This window comes from Orbicella faveolata, unplaced genomic scaffold (genome assembly GCF_042242905.1).
Source record: "Orbicella faveolata isolate gen_17 unplaced genomic scaffold, um_ofav_v1 contig_25, whole genome shotgun sequence".
NCBI classification, from domain to species: domain Eukaryota; kingdom Metazoa; phylum Cnidaria; class Anthozoa; order Scleractinia; family Merulinidae; genus Orbicella; species Orbicella faveolata.
Window position 1 is genome coordinate 16690001 of NW_028301553.1, and position 20862 is coordinate 16710862.

Below are 20862 nucleotides of genomic sequence, written 5' to 3' on the forward strand. Positions count from 1 at the left end.
GAAGATTGCTATCCTTTGTCCTCAAGTAATATTCTGATTGGTTAACTCTTTTCCAAGTGGCCCGGTACGAGTAGTCGCACTGTAAACCGTGTCAACAGTGACTTTACCAATTGGAAGATTTTTCTGCCATTTTGAAACTGTTGAATTTGGACGGTTTAGGGCAGGGCTGTTGTAGGGGGGGGACTGTAAGTTTAAATTGACATACGGTTGAGTAGAAAGCCCTGGCCTTCCGCGACCGGAGTTAAGGTTGGGCGTTTTAGTTCAGATTTTTCCGCCCCTCTTTTCATTTGTCTTCAGGCCAATATACTGTACCTTATTATGAAACTATAAATTTGCATTCGTTTAACTTGCAGGGGGCTCTTCTTAATTGTGGTCTCAAAAACAAGGTTAGGTTTTCTTTCATTTTACAGTGAAGACACCGGAACCATAAACTCTAAACATTTCTTTGTGCGTTTCTAGGCCGGGTTGTTCGAAATCCGGTTAACGCTAACCCAGGATTAAAAGTTAAATCATTTTTCTTGTATAAAAATGTTTTTTACTTCTTACGTTTTGTGTGGTTTGAGCTTAGTCAAGCTCAGAACTGAAGGATAAACAGTGTAAACAGAAACCCTCACCGAAAAGTTACAAAACTGAAATCAAAATTCTTGCTAATCAACGGGCTTATTTGAACAACCCTGCCCTGATGATTAAACAAGGTGGCGGGGGGGAGCTAAACTTAAAGGCGACTAGCCGATTTTTACAGTGTAAAACGCTAATCCTGTTGTTTATATAAATGACCTCACAAGATAATCATCAGAAGAATGCACACAAAAATGTCAAGTGCTCCTGGTTAGAGCGTCTTTATAGTAATCGGTATCACAGGTAAGTTTAAAGGAGAACTCGGCTACATACACATGAAGTAACGTACTAATGTATCAATTCTCATTTCAACGGCCCTCATGCATCCTCCACTTAAATACTGTCTTTTATTTTCTTGAAAATGTTGAAAGCTGGTAACTAACGAACACAGTTCAAACATTTTGCGTCCTAACAATATCTTATAATATCTAACAGAGTTATAAAAACACTATTCTAATTCACCTTCACAAAACATAAGACCTTCCTAAAGGATACTCCGACGCTCAATTTATGGAATAAAATTATTTATAACAAACCATTGCTGCACTTAAATGTAATTTTCTGAAGTAAATCTATGATTCAGAGGGTTTTTTTTAACTTCAAGCGAGAAAACGCGAGCATCCTGTAATCAAGCTTGTTTATTCTTTCTAATTTCATCCTCGAACCTTTAGTTTTGTTTTTTTCGAATGGGTTTTCTTGTGTCTTAAAAGCCCTGGAACAACATCAATCACTTGTTAGCCCACCTAGCTTTATTCGCACGGAAGTTTTCAAACTCTTTGCTGGTTTTAAGACATTCTTCTGCCTCTTCAGGGTCGTGTTGCGTCAAGATGTGCCTTTTGAGATTTCCACGACGTTTCAAGCGCTGTCCACAAAGATCGCACTCGAAGGGTTTCTCTTTCGAATGGCTTTTCTTGTGCGTCCACCAATTGCTGTAACTCTTAAAAGCCCTGGAACACTTTTTGCATTTATAAGGCCAAACATTGGCGTGAATTTTCTTGTGCGTCGAAAGCGCACTTGACCACGAAAACGTCTTATCGCATATATTACACGCATAAAACCGTTTTTCCTTCACCGGATTTTCATTTCTCTTTCCAATGCCATGGAAGTTGATTTCATGTTCTTTGACGGCTTGTGCATAACGAAACTTTCCGCCGCAGTGCGCGCATTCGAAGGGTTTCTCTCCTGTGTGGATTCGTTCGTGGTCTCGCCGATTGTAAAACGATATAAATGCCTTATTGCAGTACTGACAGACGTAAGGTTTTTCCCCTGTGTGAATAAGGTGGTGCTTCGCAAGGTGATGTCGTTGACGAAATGCTTTGCCACACTCGTTGCATTTATGAGGTCTTCGGTCGTAGTGAATGTTCATGTGCTGGCAGTACTGTGAAGTTGTAGGGAAAGTTTTACCGCATTCTGTGCACTCGCGAGGGTTTTTTCTATTCGTTTTCTTGATGCCTGTGAAATAAGCAAACAAAATAAAACCACCATCATCAAATGCCAACTGTTCTCTAGCACTCGACTATTGCATTTAGAATCTCTGCAATTCTTACTCCTAAAAAATAACTCCTTAAATTCTGTTAACCCTTGTTAACCCAAATGCGTGATTCCACGAAATTTCTGAGTTTTAACCCAAATTGTTCTTATTTTTTTCATTCATTCTTCCAAAGAATTCATTTATACCCAACCTGACTCCTTAAGAATTTCATATTTTTTATCCATGCCTCCAAATAATTTCGTTGTTCGTCTTCTAGATGTGCGTGCCAATTGTAAACTGCAGCTCTAGCAGTGTAAGGTGAGTTCCGCATTGGGCCAAGTAGCCCATACTGCTAGCATTTATTCCACTCAGCAACTAGGAGTATTTCTACTCCCCCCTGGATGGGATGCTAGTCTTCACCTGGGTGGAGAAGGGCGCTGTGTGAGTAAAGTGTCTTGCCCAAAAACATACAGCAATGACCCTGGCCAGGGCTCAAACCCGGACCCCTTGAACCAGAGTTCAGTACCCTAACAATAAGGCTGCCTCGATCCACACGATAACAGTGTAAGCAATCTCTAAACTGGCAACCTCATAAGCTACCTAGGGTTGTAATTTTTATTTTTATTTTTTTTAACAAACTGAACTTTCTTGTTACCTGTTTCTTGTTTCTGCACCTTCTTAGTCTTTTTTACAACTTTTGTGGAAACATCTGGTTGCAAAAGTGATGGCAGCACAACAACATCTACTTCTTGAACACTAGTTGTTAATTCACTCTCCGGTGTTTCATCAGCAGTAGTATTTTCTATTTCTATGCAACTCTCTATAAATTGAAATGGAAAAAATGTATTAATTTAATAGAATCTAATGGCTCCAACACATCTGTTTAATTGAAGGGGTGCATGGAAAAAGACCCTTCATGTAAGTAACATCTGATGGACTGCAAGATTCTCCTAGCAAATTGCTTTTCACTTCCTTCAAAGAAAAAAGGAGAATTTGACATAAAATCAAGTGTCACTTATGGCTGTTTTCATGCACCCCTTCAATTTGAATCTGGTAAAATCTTTAGTTATGGTAATAATTATTGTAGCAGCAGTAGGTGTGGTGTAATGTGCATGTAATACCGATAATAGCTGGGTCAGCCTACATGTGTGATGCCTGTACTATTCCCTTCAGGGACAGATCTAGGGGTAGGGTACAGGTAATGCGCACCCCTCCCCCTGAGATGAAGCCTTCTTCCTATTAGCTTTTAAAATTTGTTTACCTCACCAGTCAGTTATGCCATTCCTTAGTGGTGAACCCCCTCCTAAGAAAAATCCTGGATCCACCCCTGCCCTTAAGTTTGTAGACGTCTCCATGCAGGTTTTAGTACGGATATATAATTCCTTTAAGAAGAAGCATCAAAAGCAGCAATCAGGGGTTTCATTAAGGGCTGGGCACCAAGCAAATTGACCTGATATGAACAGAACTTTGCCTGGCTGCTTCATCAATATTTTTGTATGGTACTGTTCCTGTCTTTTTGTGAAGACTGTCTAACAGTCTTCCGGAAAGTTTAACTTATTTTCAGTCAAAGAAACCATGATTTTGCTCATTATAGTCAGGGTCCAAAATTGCGCTTTCCTGGTCGCCAATGCGACTAAAAATTTTGCACTGGTGACCAGAATTTTACAACTGGTCGCCAGTGGGTGATTAACTATTTCATGCCACGATAATTGCACAAACAATAACTTTGATTTTCAGCCAAATTGATTAAAATAAAATTCAAAGCTGCCCGCGAACATCCGCAAAGAAATGAGATGAAGATTTAGATATTTTCTGGGCATCAAAAGGTGGAGATGTAGATCTGTCAAAGTGGTCAAAAGATGATTTCAGCACTGGTTTGATTCCTGATTACATTGATTGCAAATATTTTGCAGGCAAGCCTGTGGCGAACAAAAATTTTGGTTTGTGTTTCGCTGTGAAGGAATTTTATTGACACTTTTTGGCGACCACATTTTTCCATATGGCAACTGAAAAAAAAACTTTCAGTCGCCAGTTGGTGCCTGCCGAAAAAAGTTAATCTCAGACCCTGATAGTACGTGCTATTTCCCTTGTATCAGATTTTCTGCCTAGATGTCATAATTATCCTGATGCCCCCCTCTCAAAAATCTTATTGAAACCCCTGAGCAACTCTTAAATACTTAAAACATAGTTAATAATAGTCACTTGTAGCTATGTAATGTATATATATATTTTCTGTAAGGTATTCTCAGTATAATAATATACAGGAAAAATTATATGATTCTGATTGGCTGAGAGTAGTGCAGTTCAAGTACAACACCAGTGCAAATTACACAGGATCGTAATTCTGGATTATGATTGGCTGAAAGACAATAGGAAATTTTCCAAACCAATGATATCACATAAAATGAAGATGAAAATTTTGTGCTGAAACTTTGAAACACGTTTTCTCAAATGAGCAAAAATGGCTTCAAGAAAGATCTTCTGGCACTTCCTTCCCCCAATTTTCCATGTGTATATTATTAATAAGTAGTCATACAGTTTTTATCATTCAATTTAGAATTAATTTGCACTTGTGAGTTTTTCAAAAAGCTGAAATTGCACTCGCTGAAAAGGCTCGTGCAATTTCAGCTTTTTGAAAAACTCACTCATGCAAATTAATTCCAAATTGAATTTGAAACCATATGATTACCTATACTAATAATTGTATTTTTCTGTAATGTTGTTTTGCTACTACGACAGTTAGCATAACATGTTGGTAAACAGCTTGAAAGCCAACAGCTACTCTGGTTACCATGTACTGGTATCTTTTCAGTCTTTTCCCTAACCATATGTTACAAATATTTCTCTTTGTACATGTATTTCACATGTGCTATAATACTAACTAATGTAAACACTGTAAATAGTATGCAATAAAGAATTCAAGTTCAGTTGAGTTGAGTTATCTGTGATTAAAAGCTGCAACTGCACTGTTTTTTTTACTGCACATTGCCAAGTTTCTGTAACATGAAGTGACTTGGAGTATTGCTAAGTCCTCCCCCTCCCCCCCCCCCCCACCCCCAGTGGAATGCGAGAACTTCACAGGGTTTTTCCCCCAGTACTTAATTCGCTAGTACCCCCTTATTTAACATGTACTTCTGGGTGGAGAGGGGCACTGTTGTGGAAAAGTGTATAGCCTTATAACATTTGGAACATCAAAAACCAATTTCACAAAATTTTTAAAATTATCACTGGTTCCTGGTCCCAACTGGCAGCATCGCCATGTACGCAAGTGTCATATTCTATCGGGGAATTTAAGTGGTCAACAACAAAACAAAAGTTTTGACATCATTGAAATCAATCTTTCACTCAAGTCTCAGACGTTATTTTCAGCGGAGACAAGCAACAGCCGGAAGTATATCTGCACTCGCAAGCTACCCTGCAGGGTACAGTGAAGTAAAATTGACCTGTCATGTCAAACTTTAAAGCTATCTGAGAGCAAACTGGTCTGTGATGAGAAGGTTCCCTAATGGTCTGAGATTTGCAAGTTACACAGGAAGCGTCTTACCTTTAGTACACAGAGAAACAGAACTACAGTTTTTGTCAGCTTGCTTCATATCTTTGTCAGTAATTTCATCATTCACCCCTGCAGCATCTGATTTTTGATTTGATGGCTGATAAGTGCTATTACTTTGAACTCCAGTTGACGTCAATTCATTAAAAGACTGAGTAGAGTCCTGACTGGATTGAACTGGTTCTGGTGAACAAGATTCAGCGATGAACTCTATTTCTTGACATCTCTGGTCCTCAGTCCTTACTTGTATATCAATCAGATCCTTCCCAATGTTGCTCAGCTGATCTGAATAGGTTTTATCTTTATTGCAAGCATTGCTGTCTTCTCCAACAGGTACAAGAATTTGGATCTCAGGCTCCATGTGGTCTTCACCACTTTTGCCATTTGTTTCATTAACAGTTGCAACAGATTTCTTTTTCAAAAAATTTAGAAGAGCAAGTTTAGTAGAATTAGTTATTGGAGTGCAATCTACCTGTTTATCAGTTATCCGAGTGCCTTCAGCCTGTTTTTTAGTTATACGACTGTAATCCACCTTTCTGTTATTTGATTTTTTCTTCACTTGTGTTGATTTTGTTTCTGAAGTCTTCTGTTTCTGAAAAACTTGTGTCTGTACTGGCATTTGGACATATACTCTTTGAACAACTTGCTTGTTTCCGATTTGCATTGTCGGCATCTGTGGCAGACACGAAATCGATGGCTGCAGTGAGTTTGAAAACCAAGGCTGTTGTGGATTTGAAATTGACAGCTGTGGTACATTTGACTGTGATGTCTCTATTGATGTTTTTCTTTTTGTCACACAAGGTTTCATTCGCTCATCATCACTTTCCAAAGTTTCCTGAGTTGCAACAGATCCACTTAAGCAGTTGAGATCATTTGTTGATGACCTTTGAGCTTGCACAGCTGGGTCACCATGTGACCCAGATGGGTTGTGAACTAGATCAACAACTTGGTCACCAGTCCTTTCTGACATTATTCCATCCCCATTCACACTGGTTTCTTCCAACTCAGGCTGGGCAAACTCAAAGATGATATTAATTGTATCATGAGGTAAGCTGACTGTAGAATTTGTGTTCAACTCCATTCTTGTGATTTCTCAGTTCTTTATGGTCCTTAGGTCCATAACATGACATATCGAGAAGAAACCCTTTCGCATGGAAAAAAAAAACAACGAAAAAAACAATAAGCTTACATCATACGAATTACATTGCAACTTGAATGGTGAAAAAGGGAAAGAACGATAGAATGGCTTATACAATGTCTTTGAAAAGATTTCGGGCTATAATCAGTCATAGCACGTGTATATGATCGTTTTGGGAAACGTTTGAAGAAATGAATGCGATAAAACGTCTTTGACGAACAAGTTCAAAGTCAAAAGTTCAAATGAACCAGTACATGTATGTGGTTAACCAGTAAGCATTGTCGCTTCGATCATTCCTATATAAGTCGGGAAAGATTGAAGATCGCCTTTCTCTTTGCCGACTTAACAAGGAAAGATCAAAGCGGCTCTGCTCTCAGGGTAGTATGTGATAAACTCGTCTTAGCGATCGATTCAAACGCGACATCAGAGGCAAGATAATTTGGTTCGCTAGCGTTCGAACGCAAAAATTTGAATTATTTTCTACGCAACAGTGGAAACATGCATGATTCTAGGCCTTCTAGTTCCACTCCTGGGTAGTGCAGTTTGAAACCCCTTCAATTTAACGAATTATTCTTACCAAGTTGCAGGTCTGAACACTGATACTGGTCGCCATTTTAGAAAACTCGTCGCTATGAAGGAAACAGAGAGCACACTGGGAATGATGTCACGACAGTGTTGCGTGACATTGTGTTATTTTAGTATTATTATGTTTTTTTTTTTCAAAAAAAAAAAAAAAACACAGTCCGATACACAAAGTGAAAAAGTAATTATTTTTCCATTCCTTAAACATTTTTCCTACTGCGCTATGGTAGTTGTGGAGAAAATTGCGGCCTTGCTATATTTACAAGAATTTACTGCGATTTAACATTTCTGGTCGGACACTAAGATCTTCAAACAACAGGTTTAAAACGTATGGTGAAAGGGCTTTTTCCGTGGCGGCACCAAGGCTCTGGAATAAACTACCTCTCCAGATCAGACTTTCATCATCAGAGGCAGTTTTTAAGGCTAATCTTAAGACTTATCTTTTTAAGCGTGCATTTGATTTGTAGTTTTTACTTTTTATTTGTAGCCTAATTGTATTATATAGCGTATTTAATTCTTAGGATTTTAACTTTTAGGATTTAGGATTTTAGGTTTTTAAAGAATTAGGATTTTAATTTTAAAGTATTGTAAAGCGCCATGGACAATTAGTGGAAAATGGCGCTATATAAATGTATATTTATTTATTTATTTATGTATTTATAATCACAAGCCTTTTGTCCCTGACAACAAAGGATCCCAAAAATTTCCATAAAAAACCGTTGGCACGATCAAACAAAAATAGCATTGAAAACAAGTTTTCAAGCAACAGTTATGAGGAAAGATTATCATAAGAAAATCCCTTAAGCCAGGTAATGGAACGATTTATTCTTGAAATCAGTGATATTGCTGGTAGCATTGAAAATGCTAGTCAATAATTCATCGAAAACTTTCCAGGCGGTTTTGGTCAAAATCTACGCTCCACTTTGCTCAAAACGTTTACCGACACACGGTTAAAAAAGAAGAACATACACTAATTTGCCGTTGATTGCATGCACTATGGCAGAAACAAATGCGAGCGCCTTTGGCAAGTCGTTACGTACTTGGCCAGATGAAAAAAGTTTGGGGAAACCCCCTTCGCCTGCTCAAATATCCAATCACACTCATATATTTGCATGACAAGATCTCTAATTTCGCTTCAGGTTTGTCATGAATGCTGAAAACATGTCTCTCCAGTTGTGTAACAAGAACGTATGAAGAATCCCTGGCTAAAACTTGAAATGCTCGACGGAAGGATCTACAAAACGGTTGATAAGAGATGGCAGGTAAGCTCGTAAAAAGTTGTCGTGCTTAAATACGCAGCTGCCCAACTGGATTGATTTGATGGGTAGATACGAACCAACGTTGAATTGTAATAATCGAAAGAATAGCAGCTAGAAAGTAATGAGACGTTTCGTTGCTTTAAGGAGAAAACCGCAAGCGTCTACAAGGGTCTACATCCAAACAGAAAGAAACCGTTTTGGATCGATTAGGACACGACTACTGTGCTTCTCTTGAAGAAAACAAGTCTACACCTCCTGATAACGTCTCTTGCGTGACGACGGCACTGCCTTCCGATCATGCGCCTCCGAACGCATCTTCGTCGCCGAACTCTCGCGAAAAAAAGTATGACGATAACGGAAGTACAGCGAAATCAAAGAAAAGAGCAATCGAACATGATGAAGCAGACACCCCGGTAAAAGGGGCAACGTCTTCAGGTTTGCTTTTATTGTGTGACACCGCTGAGCGACAAACAGTAGCCACTGCTACACCGACTGGACAATCGAGTGATTGTGTTCGCACGGTAGCGGAAACCTCTCCAATGCCCGATCTATTTGGACAAGACGATGATGGCGACACGTAAGCGCTGAAGATGTTATTTATTTCACATTTTGACTGTTTTATTCCATCTTAAAGCTCTGATTGACATACGTATTGCTGCGCCACAAACAAAATACTATGCGCTAGTTTCTCAATAATATGGACCCAGATCGTTTATTCGAGGTTTATTAATTTATTAATTTTGGAATAACATGAGAATATAACCGCAAACTAAAAAAAAAAAAACGTCGCCGGTACAATTCACCCTTATAAGCTCCACACTCGTTTGTATCCCTTTGGAGATGTTTGAACGCATTTTATGACTCAAAGTAGCTCAATTGACAGAGGTTATACTTTTCAGTCGATGTTCATTGACTTCTTGATCTTATAGCTAGAGGTCCAAAAACCCGGCAACAAGATGTCATTATAACATATGGGTAATAAGCTGGTATAGGATTCACATTTCTAATGCTACTTATGACATTTCTAATAATATACTGAAGACCAGTAAACTAGGCACAGAAGTAACGGTAGAGTGGCTGGAATATTGCTTACGTTAGCATATTTTAGGCGGAACTGTATTGCAATCATGCCGATCATAACGACACACAAAACAGAGATTTCGTCAGCAGTGACGACTAGTTTAAAGTGAGCCCATTATATAAGGACTGTGCTCCGCCAAAAAAAAAAATGCTTCGCTGCTTTGATTAACGACAAGAATCCTGTAAAAGTTTCAGTATAATTTTTTCATCCGTACATTACATTTTTATTAGAACTTTCTTGTAAGATTCTATTTGCGGGGACGACGCCATTGCTGAGATGATTAATCCTACTGACTTTCCGGTGATGCGAACTTGCTTCAGAACTTGCCAGTTTTCCTTTTCATTTTGAGCAGGGACCAACAAGACACATGAAATTAGCCGAAACCACACTTAACACGAGACAATTTTGCAGATTTTTCCCAAATATCAAGGTTTCATATGCCAACTTCGAATGATTTTACTGGAGAACATATGAATATTTGCATCTCTTTTTCTGACCATTAAGACCACCATGGAGAAAGGATTTTTTCAATTTTTATTGCCACGTGTCACGGTGTCTTTTGGATATTATATGTTTCCCTATAGGACTGTTTTTTTAGCCCAGACACTTCCTGAGGACTATAGCTCACGTGTTTCAACAGCATTTTGTCATGTGATTTCCGCACAGCAGATCGAGATTTAAGTTCGAAAGCAAAACATCACGAGTTCTGAGTTTCATTAGACCGTGCTTTTAAATCATGTTTGTTTCCAAGTTGAATTGATGGCTCTTTGAGTGTCACACAAAACTAGAATAGAAAGTGTTCCTTAAGATTTACGAAATTCACTTCAGTAGTTTTTCAAAACCTTTGCAACACTGAGTTTGCCCAGAAGTATTTTGTGAAAACGTGCGCTTTCTCGCAATAAAATATTTTGGTGATTATTTTCTTCAGTAATACTAGAGAGCCATCTTGACAGCAGCCATAATTCAGTCTATTCAAACGTAAAATATGAGCAGAAATGCGGAACTTGAATGATCAGCCAATGGTATCTCTTCCTGTTGAAACTCTATTTGATTGTTCGAGATAAATTCAGATATAACTGACTTTTCCGTCGTTACCAGGTTCCTTCATATCGCCGTTGTCCAGGGAGACCAACCGCTGACCGAGTTTTTCATCCAGAGTATGAAGTCAAGAGGGATTGACATTTATAACAAGCTAAGACAGGTAACATTGCACCCTCGTTCCCAGGATCTCTCTCCCCTCCCCCTCCCTGGAGCGAGAGTGGGGAGAATAGAGACCCTGGGAACGAGGTTGGTAACATTGAAACGCGTTCAGTACACAACGTCAGGAACGCACGAGTGCCGTTTTTGGCAAATTGTTTACGTGTTAAAACCTAATGTTTCAGACTCCACTCCATCTTGCCGTGATAACGCATCAAACATCTCTCGTAAAAAAGCTGATAGAAGGCGGGGCTGATGTCAATTTGATGGACAGGCACGGGCAGACTGCTCTTCATTTGGCCTGTCAAGATGGTGACGTCAACTGTGTCCACGCCATCCGTGACGTCACACAAGGTAGTCGCTTTCAAATCAGACTGGACTTGAAAAACTTTCAAGGTGAGAGACTTAAAACAAACACTGTAAATGTACGAGTAATGTGAGAGCTTTCGTCTTTGCTTTTCGTCTTCACCTATGTCCAGAAATGTACGCAGTAACGAAGTTGGTAGATTTCACCAAATTTCGTCAAACAGAGAGAACGTTCGTGGATTTGACGATTTTGGAAAATTTTAGTAAACTTTGTCAAAGCCATCAACCTTGGCGAAATTTCGTCAGATTTGTCACCCTCGCCAAATTCGTCAACTTTACAGGGCCCTTAAACCAAGTGATCGCTATTCATTCGTATAATTTTGTCAACAGTTTTGACGAAATTTTGTTAGATTTACACTATTTACAAAATTTCCACAGGTTTACAAATTTCGTCACATCCGTCAATATCGACAATATCGTCAACAAAATTTTGTCAAATCTGCCATTTTCGTTACCGCGTGCATTTCTGAACATATCACAAATTCTTAGCTTTATCACTACCCAACGTTCTACTTCTTTGATTCAGTTGTCGCGTTTTTCAGTTCCCTTTACGACTAATTTAGTAACTACAAGTTGTAGTTGTATCCTTATTTCGATTCGATTCTATTTATGAGTTATTCTTCCTATTTTGTTCGTTTCAATTACTACACTAGACTTCCCTCTTACGATATTTCCAATTTTATGTTCCCTTACTGAAATCTATGATCCCGCGTTTATATGTTCCTCTCCAAAATTCCCATGCTGCCACTCTCCCTTACTCTCCCATCCCATACCCCCATGCCCGTTTCTTTAAACCTCCCTCCCCCCATTAGTGATTAATTTCCGACCGTCTCTAGATTATTTTCCTCGCTTATCAATCGGATTTCTAATTTTTTTAACCGCCTGCAGGTTGTTCCGCCCTCCATGTAGCAACTTTGACAGGAAGCCAACAATTGGTTGGAACGCTTCTTGACATGGGAGCTGACATCAACGATCAGGTAACAGACTCTTTTGAACTCAATCCAACTCCAAAACATCAATTCTCCTTACAGAGGCTGTACATTACCTTGAATTTTATCCTGAGAAGACGCGAAAGCGATTAGAACATCGAATAAAAAGGAAAAAATGATCTATGTAAACCTCTTGTAAACCTCTGGCAAGAGGTCTCTTGCCACTGGTCAGGATAACACGAGATTGGAAGTAGTCAGTCCAAGATCGTTCGGGCAAAAAAAAAAAAACCCGTTTGGCTGGATCTGATATGTATTTACTTGATCAATTTGTAAGTGTTCAGATTAGCGTCTGGCTTTTTACAACTGTCACCCCATAAAATGGCCGCTGTGGAGAAGAGGCTGTTGAGAAATTTTGACGAGAGTAAATTTACAGATAGGTGTTCGGTTAGGGCGAGGAAAAAAAATAGAAAATCGAAAAACGATTTTACGATAACTGCAGAAATTCTCGCGCGCCCATTGGCTAATTTTCATTGTCAATATGCGGACAGACACATGAATTTATAATTTATGCGATGCCTCATCGAGCGAGAGCGGATAATGTGACAATTTGTTATTTTAAAAAACAAATTGACGTCAGTTTTTCATGCATCTGTCCTGTTATTGACAATGAATTTCGTCATAACATTGTCAAAGAAGTCTGCGGATTCACTCGGCTATCGCCTCGTGGATCCACAGCTACTTTGACAATGTTATGACGAAATTCATGATCAATAACAGGACAAACGCATGAAAAACTGTCTTCAATTTGTTAAACCTCACCAATTCATAACCACCTCGCTTCAGCTAATAATTAATCTATGTCGTCCGTAAACATAGGATTCCAATAGTGGTCGCACGTCTTTGCATCACGCAGTGGAGGCTGGGAAATATCACGTGGCTGAATACTTGCTGTCGCGTGGTGCCGACGTGAACAAGGTGACGTTCGCGGGGAACACACCGCTTCACACGGCAAGCGGGCGAGAAATGGATCAGATGGCAAAACTATTAATGACGCACGGCGCCAATGTAAACATCGCTAATCTGGAGGGCGACATTCCAAAAGTTGTACGATCAAGCGAGCAGGTAAATATATGTATTTCATTTATGTATTTTGTTTTGGCCTTGCAGGCCGGCAGACACAGCCTGCAACAATCTTCGGAACATTCAGGAGGGCGTGGCCAAGCGCGGCAACCACAGATATAGTATTGTTTTAAAGACAGTATTGCTAAAGCAACATCTTAACGACAACATCTAGATTATAGTCTCTTAAACCAAACTAGTAACGGTAGCCAGGTGAATTAGGCAAGAATAAGGAACCGCGGCTGATTTGCCCTTTTTCCGGCTACGAAATGCAAAGTTGACACAGATCTCTGTGCTTCTTCGGTTAAAGGTTTGGATACCCACAGAGGGTAGAAAATACCTACTTTTATTATCCAACTGCAGCGAATACCGTCCAAATAACAGTACAAATATATATATATTTTATTAGATGTTTTGGTGTGTGGTATCGCCTTATATTTTACGAGTTGTGCCGTATTTTGACGAGTCCGTAGAGCTAGTCAAAATACAAACAACGAGTAAAAATATAAAGCGATACTACACACCAAAACATCTAATAAGAGATTTATTATCCAACTGCTGTAGTCAATAAATTTATCAATGAAAGAGGGAGAGTGTACGGCAAACAGGTTTTCTACTGTACAAATAACTGTACAATATCGCTGTATATTTGTACAGTTATTTGGACGGTATTCGCTGCAGTTGGATAATAAATATATCTCATTAAATGTTTTGGTGTGTAGTGTCGCTGTATATTTTTACTCGTTGTTTGTATTTTGACTTGCCCTACGGGCTCGTCAAAATACGGCACAACTCGTAAAAATATACAGCGACACTACACACCAGAACATCTAATAAGATATATGTACCACACCATTGCGCGCAAGGCTTCATAAAGTGGCATACGTCGAAGTTGTTGCGCGCGATTCTTTGTTGGAAATTTCTCTGCGCGTAGCAATTTCGGGGGTTCACACAGCGGAATCCAGACTTTTTGTGGCACATCTAGTGCAATGGCACTGCAGTGTTTCCTGGGGAAAATGGACTACAGAATGAGAAAGTCTGTACGTCATAGTTTCCTTGAAAAGCCTAGACCTTGTCGATGCTTGAAATTGTGTTAACGTCGCGGAAGAGGCCACCATTTATTACAAAAACCCCACAAAAGTTGACGGTTCATAGCCATTGTCAGCGCGAAAGAAATGAACAGGCACTCCACCTCATGGATGTCATTTAAGGTGGCTCAATAGGGTAATGATTTATCGCGTTCCGCGCGCGAGTGTTATGTTTTGAAAACTGTTTTTTGCATCATTTGTTTTAACACCCAGTCCTCCAAACTTATTACATGTAATAAGCAATGATCATATATTGATTTACTATCATCTCTGTTAAAGTCTTGGCTTTTAATCTTGAATTATAAACGCCCAAAACAAATGCGTTTTTTTACCGTTTTTATGGCTTTATTTGTGATTTCTTGAATTTCCTTCGGTGAAATCTTCCAAATTTTTTACAGTACATTAAACCCGGCGGCATACGAATTTTACACACGAAAAAAGTAGTGTTTGTAAAGGCAGTGTTTTAGATTTTTGCAACTTGAATTTATGCCTTTTAGCGCTCCGGAAAAACTGGTCATATAGATTTCCCTGAAAAACGAGCTCCAACTTACGTAAAGTATTTATTACCCGTCTGCCAAATTTTACGGAATTTCACCTAAGGAAACGCGAGAAAATTCACTGTCAGTTTTGCTTTTGTGCTCACGTTGATGTCATAAAATATCGAAAAACACTGACGTTTTCCTTTGAGCGCGCGCAGATTACTCGAGCTTTCGTCCTAAGCGCGCGTGCGATCATAAACTATGGGGAGCCACCTTAAAAGAAAACGAGTCAAACGAGCCAGTCTTTTCTGTTAACAAAGGAACAAACAAGCCAAACGAGCCGGCTCGTTTGGTAGATGGTTAAAAGTGGCCCTGTATTATGTAGTTTAACCTTTTTCTCTTAGGTTCCATCCAGTGTACAGATATAAAGCGCCTATGTCTCATCCCAATGTCTCGTCCCAGTGCCCAGGCTAAAGCGTCCCTCCTCGGTCTCCCTGCCTGACTTCCAGAGAAAAACAGACTGTTAGCAGTCTAGTGAATTCACCTTTATTAATCTTCTGTCATGTTGTTTATGTTTCCTTTATTAGGCGAAGAGGCAGTTTCGATCTAAAGGAAAAGATAGTAAAAGAAGGAAAAGATGACATTGCAGTTAAATTCCCGCCTGAAAAATTGCAGAACCGAAGAACAGACAGAAGTGTACAGGACAGGAAAAAACGATTGTGTGGTGGAAGATAGCTTGATAGCTGTTATGGAATGAATAAGAGACTCAGTAATCTGTGTGACTTGTCTCGTTCTCAGTCATTGTTTGGGTTAATTTAACGCTTGAGGAAGAAGAGTTGTTTGACGAGGGAAAGCTTATGTGTGTAATTTTACTTTGATACGTGGATTATATTCCAATTTCGATTCTTGAGGCAGATGAATCTCACTGACGAAAAATGAATTTAAAAAGTTGTATACTATATCTAATTGCAGGCAGAATGGTCGAATGGAAAGTTTCGTCTGGCGCAGATGACGGGAGCTTCGTTTTTAATTGGTGCCAGTTTCATAGACTGAACAAGTAGCTATTCAATGATCTAAGATGATCTAAGACGCGAAAACCGTCCGCCGGGAGGAGGGCAGGGGGAGAAGTCTCATTGTGGATTTTATGTCTTCGCGTGCAACTTTAAAAATACCCTGAAGGTTAAAGGAGCTCAGTCCCGGTATTTTGAATTATTTTGACCACATACAAAATTACCTTTAAATGGTAGGAAACCTGAAAGTAACAGTTTAATAAGACAGAAAAACACCAGAGATAATGATAAACCATAAAGGAACAAGGATTGCTAAGGATGGAGAAGATTGACACGGATTACAAACGACGAATTTGAAAAATTGAGGCTAAACTTTTCGATATGCGCAAACCGTGACTGTGCTCCTTTAAAAATATTGCCCTGCCTCGATTTCTTGCTGGTAATCACATCTGCAATTTACACTGACCTAAACCATCTACCCTTTCACGCGAACTTGTCCCCGTCTACCTCAGTAATAAAGACCTTAAGCAAACTACGACGGCAGCGCCAACGAGAACGCCACCAAGCAGAAGGCTTGATGAGCTATGCACGTACTTTATAAATCTTTGTGCATTTCTTAGCCGTCTTCTGCACAACAACAACGTGAAAAAACATTCTAAGGGTTTTGGAGAACATGAGCCACGACGGCTAATTTTTTGTTCTTCATTTGGAAATGATTGCTGGTCTCACAGTTAGTTGCTGCACGTTTTTCAACCGATTAGCTACCAATTGGCATACTGAACAGATTTCGACTATTGCGAAATTCGAAGGTAAAAAAATAAATTCATTTTTTACGAGGCGTCGTCCTTGGCATCACCGTCGTCATTGCTTAATTTCTCTAACAGCCATTGCTCGCGCTAGCGCTGGGCCTATGTTCTGATTGGATAACAAACATCGGAGACATTCTTGTATTTCTCGTACTTCTACGATTTAGCACTATGATAATCAACATCCTGGGCTTTGAATATGATGGAAGAAAAAGATCGATAGAAGTTAAGTTGATAGGCAATTAAGCTTTGATTGACAAAGTAGTATGGAAAGCAAACATATAAGAACCGTCAAAGGGGGGGGGGGGGGGGGCGGTGGGATTCGATGCAGGCACGAGTTTTTTATCCTTTTCATGCAAAAGGAATTTCTTTTCTCGGGACGTGTGTATGTATAATGCTTTTCTTCGTGTAACGTGCCTTTTTCGGCTCACTGAACGTGCGTGGATTTTTTTTTCGGCAGTGGTCGCGGTGTGAATGAATTTATTTTGGTACAAATATGCTTCGGGATGTAGTTTTCAAAATCATCCGCCGCCCCCCTCCCCCTTAAAAGGCAAATGGCTCATCCCTTGCGTTTAACTCATTACTTTTAACCAACCAACATCCAAGTTTCATTTCAGTCGTCAATTTCTCTATTTCTTTATCACTGACCTCTTTAAAAGGTTTGTCAACGTTGATGTTTGAAAAATGATGGTCTTCACCAGCCATCATCTTAAGAAAATATTATGATGTTTGCTGTTTTTACAGCTGTTTGTGAAATAAAAGACCCAGTTTCTAAGTTTGTACAGACAGACTAATTATTCTGCGATAACGTCGAAACTATTCAAAGTAAAAAACTTGATTTCAGGTGCATACTTATTTCGGGTTGAAAAATTATTGTAACCTCTCGCCTGCTGATTGTTACTATATTTATTTATTATATTTATTTTTATTATATAAACACCAGTGAATACCAAAAAAAAAGAAATAAAAAGGTAATAAAATGTCACATATATCCGATGTATATAGGAAAGTTTTTCAAAAATTACGAATGACGTTGACAGAATTTCGCTTCCTGTTTCTGAAAGCAACAGTACGAAATGTGTTCCTGAAAGCCTCAATTCGCACCGAATAAAAAATAGGATTTAAAACAGGAGGAAATAAGGCCAGAGTAGTTGTGGCCAACCATACCTGAGTTTCATTCCACAGTGTGGGAGAAACAAGATGGATTATTGAATCAACCCAACTTGGAAGCCAACAAAATGCAAAGGAGCCAGTAACCATAGCAACTGTCATTGCAGCTTTATTTTCTCTCATGAAGCTTGGCTGGTCGTGAGCTTGACTTGATGTGACTATTTGAACTTTAATCAAACGTTTCTGTCTTTTAGCTTCTTTGAAAATACGGAAATAAATATAACCGATGAATAGGAACGGAATACCGAAGATCCCTGTGAAGAGGACAAAATGTCCCTCCGGGGAAATGGCGCATTTTTTCCGTAATGTTGCAAAAGCGGCAGAAAGAGACGATATCCAAATGCCGACAATGATTTTTCCACTCCTTGCTCGGGTTAACCGAGTGTGATACTTAAACGGCGAGATGACGCCAACAAATCGATCGTAGCTAAGTGCTAAAAGGTTCATGGAGGACGAGCTTAGCGTCAAAACCACGATCACCGTGAAAAGATTGTGTACATTGAATTTTATGAGTTCCGCCTTGTGAAGCAATCTCAAACACCAAACTGGTACACCCAAGATGGCAATCAGTAAATCTGCAACCGCCAGAGAAATAATCCAATAATTCGTCACAGAACGTAAAGTGGGAGTTTGGTAAATTACCCAGATCACCAAGACGTTTAGGAAGACGGCTGCAAGTCCAGCAAGCGTTGACAAAGTTACTACTGGAATCAGAGCAGTTAATGGCACAGCAGTGGAGAAGTTCTGAAGACATTCGGAGCCGGTATCTGAATTTTCCATAGGTACTCAACACTGGTTTAACCTTGTTACTTCCCGAAAAGCTTTTTTGAAAACGTAACACCCCAAGTCAAGGAGCAAACTTTGCTTTCGTCGTGATAATAAGCATCGAAAACAACAACAACAACAACAACAACAACAAAAACAATAAATACGTTATCAGCATAGACCCTGATTAAATATAACATCTTTCAGTATGTATGTCTCCGAGTCTCATCGTCCAAGGCAGGCACGATTCCCTCGAATCGTATTTTTTTAGGTGTGTTTTCGATGCTTTCTTGTCTTCCAAACGCGTTTTAAGTGATATTCTGTCGCTTTATAAGGACTTGTCAAAGCCCTGGAAGCTAGTTCAACACAACCAATTAACACCTGCCAATATTGACAACGCAAGATCTCTTCTACATCTTGTTTGGTCTCTGTGAAAAAGCAAACAGAAAAACTCAACATTTTGTTTTCCGCTGAATTGTATTTGCATACTATTTTTAAGGTTTTTGCCACGATTTTGTAATTTAATACTTATTTACCTTTTAATTCTTTGGTGCGAAAAACGCTTTCAAGTTCATCTTGGTCAAAGTTTATAAAAGCACCAATTGTGTCGCGGTTTTTTTTACTGCAAACACTTCCCATATTATATTTTAACGAGCTACTGAAAAGTCCGTTAATGAAATTGTTAATGGTTGCCCACTTTTCAGCTCTTTGCGGGCAACGATTAATTCAATATTAGTGTGTCAAATAAAATATGTTTTTAATTCGCCATACGTCTTTGCAAAAAGTTTTGTACACAAATGTCGTGTGTTTTCCCTGGTTGGAAAAATTGGATTGCGCCGACTCTTCCGCAATTTCATATTCCACATGACTTGTAAGAGCTAATCATAGTAAGATATCGAGGTAGATATGGCCGGCACTTTCCAATTTTAGCCCAACAATGGCTTTGAAGCTCAAAATAATTTTTACTGCACCTGCTGCAGCTGCGCATCGCTAAAAAGTTGTGCAGTTTTCATTTAAAAGCGTTCGTAACTCAAAACTACATTTTTATTTTCCTCTTTTAGGTATCGGATGCCTTATGATACAAGTCTGCAAGACTGAATTGTCTAGACAACCACTCAGTAGTGTTTTTATCTGTTAAAAGCGTTTTTTCAACGGATGTTGATGAAATTAAATGCAACAGCAACTTTATCTGCCCATTTTCAGGCTTAAATTAAACGCCCCAGCTCCAAGTATAGCTCTTTCGTAGAAAATGATTGAAATAATTTTTTTGATGAACTTTTTATAGACCCACAACTACTCAAGAGCCATTCTAAATTTATCCATTTCGCGTATTAAAATACAGCATTGTCATTTGCCTTTGTGGTTCACTTCATAAGACAACTGAAATGATAACCCGACTTAACCTGAATCCGCGCCATCTTCTCTTCCCAGGGGGCGGGGGGCGGGGGAACTCCCATATGAGAAGGTAGGAGATGCTCGTTCTCTCGCTGAGGGATATAACTCAAGGATTCTACACTCATTTAGGGCGTTCATGACAAAACGTCACTATTTTTACCTGTCAAAGTATCTTGTAGGGTGCATTCGAAGAAGTGATAATAATAATAATAATAATAATAATAGTAATAATAGCAATAATAGTGATAATAGTGATAGTGATAATAGTGATAATGAAAATGAGAATGAAAATGAGAATGAGAATGAGAATGATAATAATAATGATAATGATAATGATAATGATAATGATAATAATAATAATAATAATAATACGCTCTTTTTTCCGTTTTTAGGCTCAATTTCTGTCAGTTTCTCGAGTGCGGTCTGCTAGCGCGGGCTCCCTTCCTGAACAGTGGCTGGTAATCAAGCCTGTTCCGTTTCAAGGGCTATCTTTTAGGGGTCAAATAAAGCTTGAACCACACATATTTGTTTGGATATTTTCAATTCAAGACCTAAAACCAACAATTTTAACAGAGATAATAGTAAAACACTATTAATCATTGCTTATTACATGTAATTAGTTTGCGAGGACTGGGTGTAAAAATGAATGCAAAAACGGCATTCAAAACATAACACTTGCGTGCGCAACGCCATAAATCATTACCCTATGGAGCCACCTTAATTCAAATTTTCCCACGAGCATCTCCGACCTTTTCATACGGGATCCCCCACTCCCAGGCTTCTCTCCCGAACCCACTTCAATGTTTCAAGATCCCAAAAAGGTTTATTCATTTGAATAT

At 39.1% G+C, this 20862-nt stretch overlaps 3 protein-coding genes across 6 annotated transcripts; 1 reads left to right on the forward strand and 2 right to left on the reverse strand.

The window, feature by feature from the left end:
- Positions 1-809: 809 nt before the first annotated feature.
- Positions 810-7414, reverse strand: LOC110052246 (uncharacterized). Its single transcript, XM_020758355.2, has 4 exons — positions 7355-7414; positions 5634-6783; positions 2745-2909; positions 810-2070 (listed from the first exon to the last, which is right to left on the reverse strand). Exons 2-4 carry the CDS (start codon positions 6718-6720, stop codon positions 1346-1348), a joined length of 1977 nt encoding a protein of 658 aa, XP_020614014.1. The 5' UTR covers positions 6721-6783; positions 7355-7414; the 3' UTR covers positions 810-1345.
- On the forward strand, positions 6611-15663 carry LOC110052247 (uncharacterized). 4 transcript variants are annotated; one of them, XM_020758356.2, is made up of 8 exons: positions 6611-6686; positions 8499-8621; positions 8763-9195; positions 10798-10900; positions 11082-11292; positions 12151-12239; positions 13068-13313; positions 15465-15663. In XM_020758356.2, exons 2-8 carry the CDS (start codon positions 8615-8617, stop codon positions 15516-15518), a joined length of 1143 nt encoding a protein of 380 aa, XP_020614015.1. In that variant the 5' UTR covers positions 6611-6686; positions 8499-8614; the 3' UTR covers positions 15519-15663. The 4 variants fall into 4 exon arrangements, with proteins under 4 accessions (XP_020614015.1, XP_089149770.1, XP_089149771.1 ...); XM_089293644.1 differs by lacking the exon at positions 6611-6686 and adding an exon at positions 8062-8168; XM_089293645.1 differs by lacking the exon at positions 6611-6686 and having other exon boundaries at positions 8457-8621; positions 8766-9195.
- Positions 15664-17573: 1910 nt separating this feature from the next.
- On the reverse strand, positions 17574-19001 carry LOC110052308 (adenosine receptor A2a-like). Its single transcript, XM_020758422.2, has one exon. It carries the CDS (start codon positions 18641-18643, stop codon positions 17708-17710), a length of 936 nt encoding a protein of 311 aa, XP_020614081.1. The 5' UTR covers positions 18644-19001; the 3' UTR covers positions 17574-17707.
- Positions 19002-20862: the final 1861 nt, after the last annotated feature.